This window comes from Lutra lutra, chromosome 3 (assembly GCF_902655055.1).
Source record: "Lutra lutra chromosome 3, mLutLut1.2, whole genome shotgun sequence".
NCBI lineage: Eukaryota > Metazoa > Chordata > Mammalia > Carnivora > Mustelidae > Lutra > Lutra lutra.
Genome location: NC_062280.1, coordinates 79,141,535 through 79,156,540, shown reverse-complemented (window position 1 = coordinate 79,156,540; position 15,006 = coordinate 79,141,535). Strand labels below are relative to the sequence as shown.

The following is a 15,006-nucleotide window of genomic DNA, read 5'->3' as shown; positions in this document are numbered from 1 at the left end:
AAGTTAAGAAAACAGTAAAGATGAATCATTCCTTGAAAATACAATGGTGTATGGATTATGAGAGTATTCTGAGCAACCATCCAGTTCTCTCAGCACCCAACATAATTATGTTTAGTTTTTAGCAAACCTTTCTTTCTTTCTTTCTTTTTTTTTTTTTTTTAAGATTTTATTTATTTATTTAAAAGACTGAGATCACAAGTAGGCAGAGAGGCAGGCAGAGAGAGAGGTGGGGGAAGCAGGCTTCCCGTTGAGCAGAGAGCCCGATGCGGGGCTCGATCCCAGGACCCACTGAGCCACCCAGGCGCCCCTTTAGCAAACTTTCAACAACACTTAATATTTTTTAAAAACTCATATTTTTAACATTTATTTTTAACTGAAGTATAGTTGTTATACAATATTATACTAGTTTCAGGTGTACAACGTAGTGATTCAGCATTTATATACATTATGAAATGCTCACCATGATAGTGTAGCTACTATCTGTCACCATACAAAGTTATTACAACATTGCACTACATACAGCAACTTACTACCCAAAACATTGTTGACTATGTTCTCTATGCTGTATTTTTCATTCATGTGATTCATTTTACATCTGAAAGTTTTTACCTCTTACTTCCCTTCATCTATTTGCCCAATCCCTCTCCCCTCTGGCAACCACCAGTTCCCCAAATATATATATTTTTAATAGCTTTATTGAGATATAATTCAGTTATCTTAAAATTTACCCATTTAAAGAATATAGTTCAGTGGATCTAAGTATAATCAAGTTTCTTGAAATCCTGTCAATATTTGTTGTTGTCTTAATTATAGCCATGCTAGTATGTATGAAATGGCATCTTATTGTTTTGTTGAAGATTTTCCTAAAATGATGAATGTTGAATACCTTTTCATGTGCTTATTGACTATTTGTGTATCTTCTTTGGAAAAATATCTCTTCATATCCTTTGCTTATTTGGATTGTTTGCCTTTTTAATTTTGAGTTGTAAGAGTTCATTATATATTCTGGATACAAGTCCATTAACATAGACATAATTTGCAAATCTCATTCTGTGGGTGTTTTTTGTTTTTTTTTTTTTTTTTTTTCATTTTGTAATAATGTCCTCTGTGGCACAAAAAATTTTTAGTTTTGATGAAGTCCACTTTGTCTGTTTTTCCTTTGATTGGCTTTCCTTTTGGTGCCCTAAGAAACTATTGCCTTTACCCAAGTCATAAAGATTTATACCTTCATTTTCTTCTAAGAATTTTATAATTTTAGCTTCTGTGTTTAGGTTTATAATCCATTTTGAGTTAATTTATGGGTTGGGAGCGAGTATTGGATCACACACAAAAAAAGTTCTTCCTTTAAAAAAAAAAGGATTGATTTATTTGAGAGAGTACGTGAATGATCAGGGGGAGGGGCAAAGGGAAAGGGAGAGAATCTCAAGCCGACTTGCTGCTGACTGGGGGTCTTGATCTCACAATGCTGAGATCATGACCTGAGCCAAAATCAAGAGTTGGGCAATTAACCAACCGAGCCACCCAGGCGCCTCCCCCCAAAAATGTTTTTCTAGAAAAACAAAAATGTTTTTCTAGGAAAAAAAAAATTGTTTTTCTAGAACTTAATCCATGGCAATTTCCATTTACTTTAAGATACACAGTTTTACTTCACATTTTATACTGAGGTTTTTTTGGTAGCAATAGCAAAGGTAACCAACTATGTAATTGGTTTTTAACTGAGGTATTGAGTAGTCAGAATACCATAAATACTTGACATCGATATATGATATCAAAAGAATTATTTTAGTCATTAGAAATTTCTTTATCAGGCTTTAAATTTATATTCCTTAAAAATCTCTTATGGGACCCCTGGATGGCTAAGTCAATAGGGCATGTGACTCTTGATCTCTGGATTGTGGGTTCAGGGTCCATGTTGGGCATTAGAGTTTGCTTTAAAAAAAAAAATCTGTTATGAAGAGAATAATTTACCATATTTATAGCTATGATATGATGAGTCATTGAACCACCACAATTTTTCATTAAGTAAGTATGAATATAAATATAAGTTGAGCAATTTTGATTCACTTTGTTCCTTTATTCGTCTCTTTTGGCTTGATATTTTTACATCTATGCTTCTAAGAACAGTAATGTTAGTATGATTTTATTGGCATTTGCCACAGAGAGTATACAGATTTTCTTTGGCCTAACAATGGGAAGTTCTAATAAGCAGCACATCATAAAGTAATAACTCAATTTTTCATTGTAGGTTAGTTGTGCTGTAGTTCCTGTTTCAGCCAAGTTTGAAATACTCTAGTGGATTCTAATTTAAAATGTCTTTTCTTACTAAAGTGAGATTTCTTAGAAATTTGCTAAAATATTTCTTACTCTGTAATTCTTAAATATTCTATCAGGTTGCAATGAATGTGTATGAGTTATCATCAGCTGCTGGATTACCTTGTGAGATTGATCCTGCCTTGGTGGTAGCTCTCTCTTCACAAAAATCAGGTAAAATACATTGGTAAATATGTATTAGTCTTAGTTAAAATTACCAGGGCAACACAGATACAGGTGTGGTACTTATTTTTTAAATTCCTGCTTAATGTCAAATTTTTGGGGGGTGGGGGTGAGTAGTTGGAATATAGCAATGCAGAAAAGACAAAAATCCCTGTCATCTGGAGCTTATGTTATAGTGTAGTCATCATACAGACAATATTTAAACCATAAGACTAGATGGAATTTCCAAGGTTAGTTAACATAGATGCGAAGGAAAGAGGATCAGGGTCTGATCCTTAGGACACTTTCAAATTTAAGAACCCGGGGAGAAGAGGAGGAACTACTAAAAAAGAAACTGAGAAAGAAGGATGGATGAAAGAGAAGGAAAACTAGGAAAGAGGCACTTCCAGCAAAGTGGAGAGGGAATGATCTGCTATGTAGAACTAATGGGTAATGCTGCTAAGAAGAGCGGCAGTGGAATTTTTGGAACAAAATGCTGAATAGAGAGGGCTTAAGAGAGAATAGGAGAAAAGGAATGGGAAATAATAAGTATAAAACAACTCCGTCAAAGAGTTTTACTATAAAGCGGAACAAAGAAATGAAATGACAGTAGCTAGAGGCAGGAATAAAATCAAGAGAAGGATTTTTTTCAGGTGACAGAGTCACAGAATTTGTATACTGATGGAGATGGTCCAGTAGGTAGCATAATTGGTATCTAGGAAAGAGTGTCTTATTTTCACTGGACTAGAGTTGTTTACCATGAATCAGTGCATCATTGTGTTGTGTTAAACATTTAAAAGATTTTAAAACTAGCTCTCTGAAATGTAGTACCCAGAATGTTCTAGATACTATGTTTCTAGATTTGTCTACAAAGTAAATAACATTTTATCTGTTTCTAATACTAAAATAACCATCCCTATCTTGTATCTAGCATGTTTGTCCGGGTTCATTAGTTCATTTTTTTATTTAACATTCCTTTTTGTTTCATCATTCATGCAGTATGTTAATTATAGTCACATGGGTAATTGCCACTATTACTCATTTGGCTACAACTATATTTTTCATAGCCAAATTTTTAAAACATGTTCTGGCTCTTAAGTTCAGTTCTTACATGTATATGGTAGGTGAATAATAGAATAACTGGAATTTCCCAGGTACCAGACTCAACTGCCTAGGTAACCCTACACTTTTAATACATGTTATAATAAATATTTTAGAAAGGATTATGTCTTAAAAAACTTATGGCAGTGCTAGTTATTTTCATTTTATCATTGGTGCCTTCTGTCTTCTAAAATAGGTTGGAAATCTAGTCCACTTTCCACATTTATATCTTTGAAATACTAATAGTAAACTTCAGATCACATTTACATGTTTTAGAAAAAAAATAAGGCTTTTTTTGATGATTTCATAGAGTAATTTATGTGATAATTTTCTAAACTGTAGTACATAGAATATTCTTATAAAATAATAATTTATCATCAGTTTTCAGTTAGGAAATTTTAGGATTCCACTTATCCTAATCATATTTTTTTGCCCTATTATCTTAAAATTAAAAATTTTATTTTGCCTCAGTGTTTTTTTTTAGAGGTCCTTGAATTATGTTTGGGTAGTTGATAATAGCTAATAATAATGTATTTTACTTATGTATCACTTATAACAAAGTTGTGATTAGTTCTGTAGAAGCTCAGTATAAAAATTGAAATTTGCATTTTCTGGTTTAGATTGATAGCTCTTAACTAATCTTGAAGAAATACCTTGGTTTTATTTTTAATTTTCTCCCTTAGAAAACATAAGTCCGGAAGAAGAATATAAAATTGCCTGCCTCCTTATGGTCTTTGTGGCAGTTTCTTTGCCAACATTGGCTAGTAATGTGATGTCTCAGTATAGCCCTGCTATAGAAGGTAATGGTTTAAAATTGCTTTGGCAATGTAAAAGTCAAGAGTTTTGATATAATAGAATGTAGATGAACTTACTAGCCATTCACTAGCTTTATAACCTTGAATAATTGACTTTTCTTTTTCAAAAGCCCCAGTTTGCTGATAAATGAAACACGTATGTGTGAGCTTTTGGGTGCCTGAGTGTGTGTGGCAGGGGATGATGAAGGAGTATCCAACTCTTAAGATTATTTTAAAGATTGAATGACAAAATGTAAAGCAGCTAAGAACATCTTTTTTAGTTTCAGAGACAATATAAAATTGATATATGATTTCTCGGGATTTTTTGAAAATTTGCCTGTTTAATACAAACATCATTCATTGCTTTTTTGCTATAATATTTTTAAAAGCATTAATCCTCATAAAAATGAAAGGAGAGCAAGGCAGGTAATCTCCCAGTTCTTAATAATGTCACTATTTATGTAGTTTGTGGCGTGATTAAAGACTTGCTGTTTATATATTCTTTGAAATTTTGGGGTCATGCAGAAAAACTAAAAATCCTATTTGCACTTTCTCAGGGCACTGCAACAACATACATTGTTTGGCCAAGGCCATCAACCAGATTGCTGCAGCATTGTTTACAATTCACAAGGGAAGCATTGAAGACCGTCTTAAAGAATTTCTGGCGGTAGGTATAGTCAAATAGCAGAACTTGTGATGTTTTATAATGATAACTTCAGATATAACAGAATAAATTCTTTTTTTTTTTTTTCCTCTGTAAGGAGGACCAGGTGAAGAAGGCAGGCATTAAAATCAAGGAGCCAGTTAGCATATTTTTCCCTTAGAAATCTCTCATTTCTAAATCTCTGCAATATGACCTTTTTTTTTTTCTAAGCTGATCTTTGGACTGCCTTGAATTTTATTATGAATTATCTTATATATAGACACTGAATGATTGAAATGTATTATTTTAGGTTGAAGCATAGTGAAAATAAGTAACTTATGAACATTTCATTAAATCTTTCTTAAAATGTTTATATACTTTTAAGCTTGCATCTTCCAGTCTACTGAAGATTGGCCAGGAGACAGATAAAACAACAACAAGAAATAGAGAATCTGTTTATTTACTGCTAGATATGGTAAGTCTCATTTTATTTTTTATTAACAAGAACATTCTTGATAGTCTTCTTGGCATGTAGTGTTTAAATAACATTATGAGCTGAAGTACCTTCTGTTCAGTCCACTCAAGCTACACACTTTCTAAATACCACTTGAAAGACTAACATTACTTGTATTTTACCATATGGTAATCATACCAGGAAACAACAGAATGAAAGATAAGTATTACCTATTGGATATTCTTTTATAAATAGTTTTTTAACCACCTGGGAATCGGTTAAGGCCTTATATTTTCCTAGTGTGTCATTTTCAACTCTTCTAGTTTTTCTGAATTTTCTACATTTTGAGTCTCTTCCACCCATCTAATGCAATTTGCTGTGATTCTCTCAGCCTGGCCAGCTCTTTCTCTTCACTGTCTGAACCAGCTATGCTTGCTTCTACACTGTGGCTCTTCCCTCACTTAGAGTAATTTCCTTTTCCTGCAGAGATCTGTATCTATCCTGTGATTTGGCATACCCCATAGCTAAAATCTTTTTCTAGATAGACTTTCCTGATTACTGTGGCTCACATTAATCTTCATCCCTTTTGAACTCCTCTAGCTTTCCACTTAATTACAGTTGGTTTTATGTTTGATTTGGCTTTTTGGCTTAATCGTAGGAACCCAGTTAAACTTGATGCTATGGACCATATTTTAAATATGTTTATATTCTTTTATATGTCTAGAATATAGTTGAGGGCAAATGAAAGTGCTCAATCTGTTCTTATGATTAGTAGACTTAATTGAAAAGTGGTGATTTTAAAGATTTTGACAGCAAAATACTGGCACATTTATATTTCACGTTTTAAAGTAAAAAGAAAACAATTTTTAACTATTTCTAGTAAGAACAGTATAGAAATTATGATTTAGTGGCTGTGAGTAAGTGTTCTGATTACAAATAATTTCAATTCTGTGATGCATTTTTGCTACTTTTCAGATTGTGCAGGAATCCCCATTCCTGACAATGGATCTTTTGGAATCTTGTTTTCCTTATGTCTTGCTGAGAAATGCATACCATGCTGTCTACAAGCAAAGTGTTACATCTTCTGCATAAAATCATAAAATATCTACTTATTGAAGACAAGCACGCATTTTTTGTTGCTCTGGTTTTACCTGTAAACTGTGGAACTATTTTACCTTAAGGCCTGAAAAACAGTTTTGTGGATTATAAATTTCTTTCATACGGTTGTATTTCTGATCATTTGTTTCATTTAATATGGTTGTACTACAGTATACTTGGTTGATTTAGGTTTCATATTCACTGAATTCACTAAAGTTATTCCTATAATTTTAGAATATCATTGTTTGAAAAACATACATTATCTCTATGTTTTTGATATTTGAAAATGAAAAAAAAATCTTGGCTTGTTTATTTCCGAAAAAGAATTGTATTTAGTGATTATTTTAGATAGTGATATTATAGCATTCATCTGTGTGTAAATTATTTCATATAGGGAAGAGTTCTGATCTGTACCTATGGTTCTTATTGAAAACAAAACTGGATGTGCATTTCTGTGATGTTATGAATACATTTCTACTTTATTTTGAAACATTTGCCAAACTAAATACTGTAACACTGTATAACATTAAAAATGTTAAAGGACTGCTTAACATTAGAAGCAGACTATGTCCGGAAATTCTAAAACAGCAGCATATGTTGTTGCTTGTATAAAGCCTGGTGATAATTTTTAGACTAACTTCCATGGTGCCCTACTGGCATTAGCACTACCATTGTACCCTGCTGTATAATAAACAATCTTAGACATTTATCAACTGTTGATACAAATGTTAGTCCCTAACCACTTTTTATATGTTTTAAATTTTTGAAATTCAAGTGTACCTGCCATAACATAAAATAAACACTAGACTGTATCACATTTTGAACTATTTCTTTAATTTTGGATCTCCAGAAATTTATTCAATATGAATATTTTAGTTTCAATTTAGTTTAAAATAAGCTTTAGTTTAGGAATGTCTAAATATAGCATTTGATACTAGGTCAGCTGGAACAAAATTTGATTAAATATTTTGAAAAGCGTTCCACTGGGAAAAAAATTTTAAATATAATTGGAAAATAAAATTACATAACATTTTTTAAGAATTAAGAACTAAAAGGGAACTCGTGTGCCATCAGCTTGCAGTTGTGTATGTGACCAAATGGACAGAGTTACTTGAAAGAATGGGAATAAATGAATGATATGAAACTATAAAATGTTGTTGAGAACTACATCAGTCAGTAATGAATGGAAAAGACTTATTGCTTAGGGGTTGGCATGGTGGGCAGAGCAGCTCATTTTGTTTAAAAACTAACCAAATGTTTTGTTCTTTGATTGGTGTTATAAAGACTACTTCTCAGCAGCTTTGTATCTGGGTCTCAAATAGAGCTTTTGCTTACAGCTTCTTAAGCAAAAATCTCAAAGAGAAAAGAAAGCTACTATGAATAGTTATATAATGTTCTTCTTTGTTCAGATACAAAGAGTAGAATGAAATTGAGGTGCCACAAGATAATCATGTTGCTATTTTGCATATGATTTTTTCCAGTCTATACTTAAAGCAGGGAATAGTTATCACTATCTGTTGGGAATTTTTAGTAGTTCAGTGAGGATTTTTGAAAAGGGAAGGAATTATCTGGGTTGCCTGGGAGGCTCAGTTGGTTAAATGTCTGACTCTTGATTTGGGCTCAGGTATTGATCTCCAGGTCCTGCCTGGGATTGAGTCCAGATCAGTCTCCACACTCAGTGGGGAATCTACTTGAGGATTCTCTTCCTCTCCCTCTGCCTCTCCCTTCATTTGCATGTGCTCTCTCTTTCTCTCTCTTTCAAAATAAATCTTTTAAAAAGAAGGAAAGAAATTTTTTAATGGAGTGGTTTTATAGACTTGAAATAGCCTAATGACTCAGTGAACAGTTGAAATTAAATTGTTTGTTTTGAAATATTAGTATCCTAGGGTGATAGTAACTTGTTGGTAATGATACCCCAAGAGGTAAAGTAAGCATTTGAATTCATGCACTTAGATTGGTAATGTGGTGGGCCATAAAGATGTCCATATGCCATTATTTAACCCTGTTTAGGCCAAGAAAAGATGGCTCCTTCATAGTCATGTGAAGTTTTTCTTGCCTGTTTTTTTCTCATATACCCAAACTGACTGGTGTAGATTCTGATTATTCTTTGAAGACAATCTTTCTTTCAAAAAAAAGAAAAAAAAAGACAAAGGTAACTTGGAGAATTAAATGTAAACTGACAGTACTATTTCTAACATTTTGTTTGTCCTAACCTTTTTTTTTTTTTGTCTTAATGTTTCTTATTCTAAACTTTACAGCACACTGTTTTTACTGTTTTCTGTACAATCATGTCATGCCATGGATGTGAGTCCTATACTCTGCTATTTCACTCAGCAATAGAAGATGTCTTTGATTTTTTTCTTCAATGCCTCATATATGCCATGACTAATTTAGTAATTTAGTGAACATTTAGGAAATTCCTCGTTTTTCATTTTAAATATCTTCTATCTATATCTTGGTGAATTTGGCCTATTATCTCCTTAGGATAATTTCTCACAAGTAAGATTGCTTGGTGGAAGGATGTACAAATTTTATTTTATTTATTTTATTTTTTAAAGATTTTATTTAGTTATTAATTTGACAGAGATCACAAGTAGGCAGAGAGGCAGGTGGGGGTGGAGTGGGGGAAGCAGGCTCCCCGATGAGCAGAGAGCCAGATGTGGGGGCTTGATCCCAGGACTTCGGGATCGTGACCTGCAGCCGGAGGCAGAGGCTTAACCCACTGAGCCACCCAGGAGCCCCAGGATGTACAAATTTTAAACTTTGATACATAATATTAGTTCCCAATAAGATTATAATAATCCAATAAGATTATATCAGTTTTACTCCTATAATTGTGTGACTATAATTTCCTCTATTACTGCTAATCCATATCTTTGCCTCTTCAGAAAGGGAGACATTTTGTTTTAATTTGCATTTCTTTATTAGGGAGGTGAAATATGTTTCTTGTGTTAATTGGTTATTTTTATTTCTTTAATGAATTACTCATTTTCATTCTTTTTGTTACTTTCAAGTGGTGTTTAAAAGCTTTTAAGATACTAATTGAACACTTACTGGCATATGTAAAAAAATTTTGGTACATACAGTTAGGGTTGAAAACAGCTCCCATACAATCTTGAGTGTAGTGATATGGCTATTAAAATCTACTAATAGTGCATAGTAATTAATATTAGGATGGAGCTACTTTGATAACTGAATTTTAACTGAGTTTTAGAAGTATAGGATATTTATTTCTAAGTCTATGTTAAGAATAGCATTCATATAAAAAGGGTATATATATATATATATATCAAAAATGAAAAGATGTGCAATTTAAATATATGAACTTAAGAATCAATTGAAATTATGGTGAGATTGTAATTCCTTTATTCTATTAAATAGGTATAAAATAAATTATATATTAAACTAATTCAGAGAGATTTTGTGTGTTAGATACTATATTTAGGAGACTGTGTAATAGCAGTTTTTAACCTCATTTCTCAGAGATGTCATTTTAAAAACTGTTTTCAATAAAAACATTTGCCAATCAGAAGGCAAAAAGTTGGAAGGCTTCCCTTGCCTTTCATACTAATAGCCTGGTGTACATCATTTTTTAAAGAGAAAGAAAAAAAGACCAGAAAGAACTTAAGTGCTTTCTTTCTAAATTAGTAAAGTTAATATTAGCCTTTGTCTTTTCATTATATCCTCTAAAGTTCATTTGTAAAGCTCTTTATATTTTAATGTGCTTGGTAAAATTGTTTGTATCATTCATTTCACCCCAGACTTCATTTTATGGAAAGTTTTTCATTTTACAAAATGATTGTGAACCCAGGTAAAGTGGCCTTTTTGTTTTAAAGGGTTTTTTTGTTTGTGTTTTGTTTTGTTTTGTTTAGAGCTAGAGAGCAGGGGGAAGAACATGAACAACTTTTATTCAAAAATTGTTACAATTTTATTATATCAGTTATGTTTTTGAAGTTTAATGTAGTTTAGGATCATTCATTTTTCACCTCTGTCAACTGCTAAATTGCTCCTGTGCTCATTTTAAATCACTCATTTAAAATACAAATGGGGCACCTGGGTGGCTCAATGAGTTAAGTGGCTTCCTTTGGTTCAGGTCGTGGTCTCAGGGCCCTGGGATAGAGTCCCAACTGTCTCTGCTCAGCGGGGAGCCTGCTTCTACCTTTCTCTCTGCCTGCTGCTCCCCCGCTTGCTCGCTCTCGCTCTCGCTCTCTCTCTCTCTCTCTGCCAAATAAAATCTTTAAAAAAACAAAATACTAGCTGCTTTCAAGTACAGAGTGGAGAGCAACTCATGAAATTGCTATCAAATTATTTAAGATCTGCTTTTTCTCCATTAGTACTAAGTTAAAGGCATCTCCTCTTTAACTCCTGGATTTGAAGTTTTGGGGGTCAGTGGTAATGACAAAATTTCTTAAAGTATTCTTGCATGCTGAAACTTCATGCATTATTGGATTATATTACCAGAAACAAACCTAAAACATGTTGCCCTTGTTTATTATTTTCTAATTTTGCATGTATTACTGGATCCCAATTATTTGAAAAAAATTTTTCATAAACTTTGGTTCTAAAAATGTGACAACAGAACAAATACAATTGAATCCCCATTTGCATATTTTTTTTTTAAAGATTTTATTTATTTATTTGTCAGAGAGAGAGAGGGAGAGAGAGCAAGCACAAGCAGACAGAATGGCAGGCAGAGGCAGAGGGAGAAGCAGGCTCCCTGATGAGCAAGGAGCCTGATGTGGGACTCGATCCCAGGACGCTGGGATCATGACCTGAGCTGAAGGCAGCTGCTTAACCAACTGAGCCACCCAGGCGTCCCCCCCATTTGCATATTATCTTTAACAGCATGCCCATTAATTTCAGCATCTTCCATTTAGTAGAAAGAGAATCTTTACAGCAAGTGTCATGTAAGAGAAACTTGAGTTCTAAAGGCACATTCAGGGACACCTGGGTGGCTCAGCCAGTTAAGCATCCGCCTTTGGCTCAGGTCATGATCCATTGGGTCCTGGGATTCGGGCTCTTTGCTCGGCAGGGAATCAGCGTTTCCCTCTGCCTGCTGTTCTCCCTACTTGTGCATGCTCTCTTCCTCTGACAAATAAATAAAATCTTAAAAAAAAAAAAAGGCACATTCATACTTAAAGTGATAGAATCCAATTTGGGGATATCTCTACTCCAATTACATCTGAAAGGTTTTACTTGAAAGTGGATATTCAATTGTTAATCATAAATCAAGATGCTGTACTAACTATGTATGACCATAACCTATGTGATTACCTGGTGATTGATCACACACAAGTTGTGGATGCCAGAGAGCAGGTTGGAGCAGGCATTCAACTGTTAGACCTTGCAAAAACTGAAGCAGAATCTAAGGAGCGGAGATAATGCAGAACTTCCTAGGCTGAAGCTGAACTTCAGTCCATTCCTACTTCTTACCTTCAGCCAAAATGTACACAGGTCTCTGTGTGTACCCTGAAGTGCAAGGCCCAGCTGGCAGAATTTGAGATGGGAGGACAGGTCAAATTTGACCTTGGCTGTTAATAGGGGTATTGTCCAAGCTGAAAATGCTGGTTAGAGTCTTAAGAAGAGCTCACATTTATTGATAGCTCACTATGCAGCAGACACTGCGAAGTTTTATCAATTGGATCCTCTTTTGCTCATTTAGTCTCCTCAGTCATCCTACATGGTGATTATCCCCAAGTTACTCCTGTGGAAACTGAGGCTCAGGGAAGGTGAGTAACTTGCACAAACATCATATTGAAAGGAAGTAGTGGCTAAAAAGCAATCTGGCCCCAAACTACATACTTACCATTACATTGTCTCAGATCTATCAGATATAAATGTGGACTTTTTTATGCACTAGCATTTAAAGGTGCTTTGCACTAATTTACCTGCAGATTCAGGGTCAGGAAACACTTCTGAGTGCTTACATTGTGCCACTGTTGATACTAGGCATTTTCATGCCCATTACCCCATTTAATCTGCACAACCAAATTGGTCAATAGGGACTATTTTTTCATGAAGAAACTATCACAGCTTTAAATCCCTTGTAACAAAAATACAGAGTGACAGTAATAATGGAGCATTTTGGTCTTTTATAGCTGGATAAAGCTTTAGAAATGACCTACTTTAACCTAGTCAACAACAATTATCCAAAGTCACATAGAAGAAATCTTGTGATTTCTTCTAGAATTCTTTCATCCTGATTCTTGGTTCAGTAGATCTAGTGCTCCTTGTACTATTCCATGCTGCTGCATAAATGTGCATAGTCCCCCAGTCAAAGTTTAAATCATAATGAGCATTTGCTGGTTCCTGCTAGGATTTTAGGGGTATGTATGAGGTATGATTCCATGGCATCAAACAAATCTGGGATCTCAGTCCCAGCTCTGTCACTTAAGGATGAATTACTTGACGGAGTTTGTTTCTATAAGTGTAGAATGGGGATAGTGTCTACCTCAAAGGGCTGTTGTAAGGATTAAAGTAAGTGAGGACATGTATATAAATTGATGAGATTTAATAAGTGGTGGCTGTTTTCTTATTTGTTGTTGATTTGGCTATTTGTTTTGATTTTTATGAAATTATCTTCAAAGAGTTTGTCATGGTTTTTATGAATAGTAACATCACAACTTCCAGTCATGAGAATGGACATTGTTGTGTCAGCCTGTACTCCAGCTCTGATCTGAGAGTCTTTGTATTAAATGGGAAAGAACTTTTTCTCGTGTAGATTTAACATAAAGCAATCTTCAAGTTAATTTAAGACTGCTCTTTACTATATATACTTTATACTGTATTTGTGCATAGTATATACCACAGATGTAAAAGATAGAAAGCTTACATTTTCAAATGTCCTTGTAGTACCCAGAACAATTTCAACAGTTGCTCACTGGAAGCCTCTGTGCCTTTTCTCATGTTGTTTCCTACCTCTAGAATGGAATGTTCTCTCATATTCTGGCCTGCAAACTGCTGATCGTATTGTCAACAGTGAGTTCAAACATCAACTTCTTTGCCAGAGTACATCATCCACTGTTTCTTCTGAACCTTGTAAATACCTTTATTGTAATACTTATTGAATCATAGTGTAATTGTTACATATTGGTGTCTCCTTTGATTCTGGGAATGCCTTTGGATCCATGTTTATTTCATCTTTTTTTTTTTTTTTTTTTTAAATCAATCCCCCAACTCGGTGGAAAAGGCTGATGGCTAGATAGATGTTACAAAAAAATGTCCTTTGCTTCACGCTGGGGACAAGTGGTTATTTTTCTTTTTGTTCTTGTCGAGGGACAGGGCATTGTGAAGTACAGGTAGGTACTTCCAGTGCCTGGAATGGAGGTGGCTCAGCGATGACACAAAGTGGTTTCTGTGATTTCTCCCAATGAGATGATTCACATGTTTGGAGTCCTGGGGGAGATGTGGAATCTGAACTTCTTATATAAATAGGCATACCCCCCTGAAACTAATAGTATACTATATGTAACTAAATTAAATTTAAATAAAAATTTTTTAAAAATAGACTTAAGGATAGTGAGAGATCGAGAAAGTGTTCCATATTACAGGAAAATTATTAAAAAAAAAAACCAACTCTGGAATTATAAGTGAAATGCCAAGAACAAAGAAGAGAAGGTCTAAGAGAAATTACAGAGTGACAGTTGAGGTCATTGTCCTGAAATAGAAAAATAATCCTTTCAATTTGGTGACTCACCCCTAACTAAAGTCAGTACTTCATAAAAAAGGCAGGAGCTTTGAGACACTTAACTGTAATCTTATCCCTTTGCAGAAATACCTCCCATACTTGAGCTGGTCTGATGATCTTCTCATGTCACCAGGCACAAGGATTAGTAGACCTTGAAATATCCTGTCAGTGTAACTTCTCATCTACTCTCAAGATCACACTGACAATCACTTTGGCAGCTGATCACACAGTGACGACCGACAAGGCTCCTAGGCTTTCAAGATGGCAGAACACTCTTGCAGAATAAATGCCTTTGCTGTTGGCGTCCACAGCATCCAGAAACTGATTGGAGGAAGCAGCTGATGACCTCTCTAGTGAGTTCTATTTTTGTCATATTTGAGCCCAAGTCCAGTGGTTGCTAACAAGTGAACTAACACTAATATTTCAGTTTGAAGGAGATATCACACAATTAAAGTATACTCTCCTCAGCTAGAAGCCATAGAGCCTTCTTTAGCTACAGTCTGAACATTAGCATTCTATACAAAACATTGCAGTTGGAATATAGGTGTGGTCTTTCAAGAACAGCTTCTGAATCCGCCAAGTCATCCTAAATAAAACGTATCATAGAAATTCTGCTTTGCTTCACATATCAATATCATTGTATCTTTTGAAGTTGAGGTGTGCACGGATGGTAAATTCTCAGATTGAGTTTGACTGCCTCTCTTCGTGAGAGAGAGAAGACCTTGAGAGTACCTGTATTCCTGGGGAGAACACCCAG

General features: G+C 34.3%; 1 protein-coding gene across 2 annotated transcripts in view; it reads left to right on the top strand.

The window, feature by feature from the left end:
* NCKAP1 (NCK associated protein 1) overlaps window positions 1-7,379 on the top strand; it is a 105,655-nt gene extending 98,276 nt beyond the window's left edge. For both annotated transcript variants that reach the window (XM_047722373.1, XM_047722374.1), the window contains 5 exons: window positions 2,391-2,484; window positions 4,257-4,373; window positions 4,925-5,034; window positions 5,396-5,485; window positions 6,440-7,379. In XM_047722373.1, coding sequence (XP_047578329.1) covers window positions 2,391-2,484; window positions 4,257-4,373; window positions 4,925-5,034; window positions 5,396-5,485; window positions 6,440-6,556 — 528 coding nt within the window. In that variant the 3' untranslated portion in view covers window positions 6,557-7,379. The remainder of the gene's footprint in view (window positions 1-2,390; window positions 2,485-4,256; window positions 4,374-4,924; window positions 5,035-5,395; window positions 5,486-6,439) is intronic.
* Window positions 7,380-15,006: the final 7,627 nt, after the last annotated feature.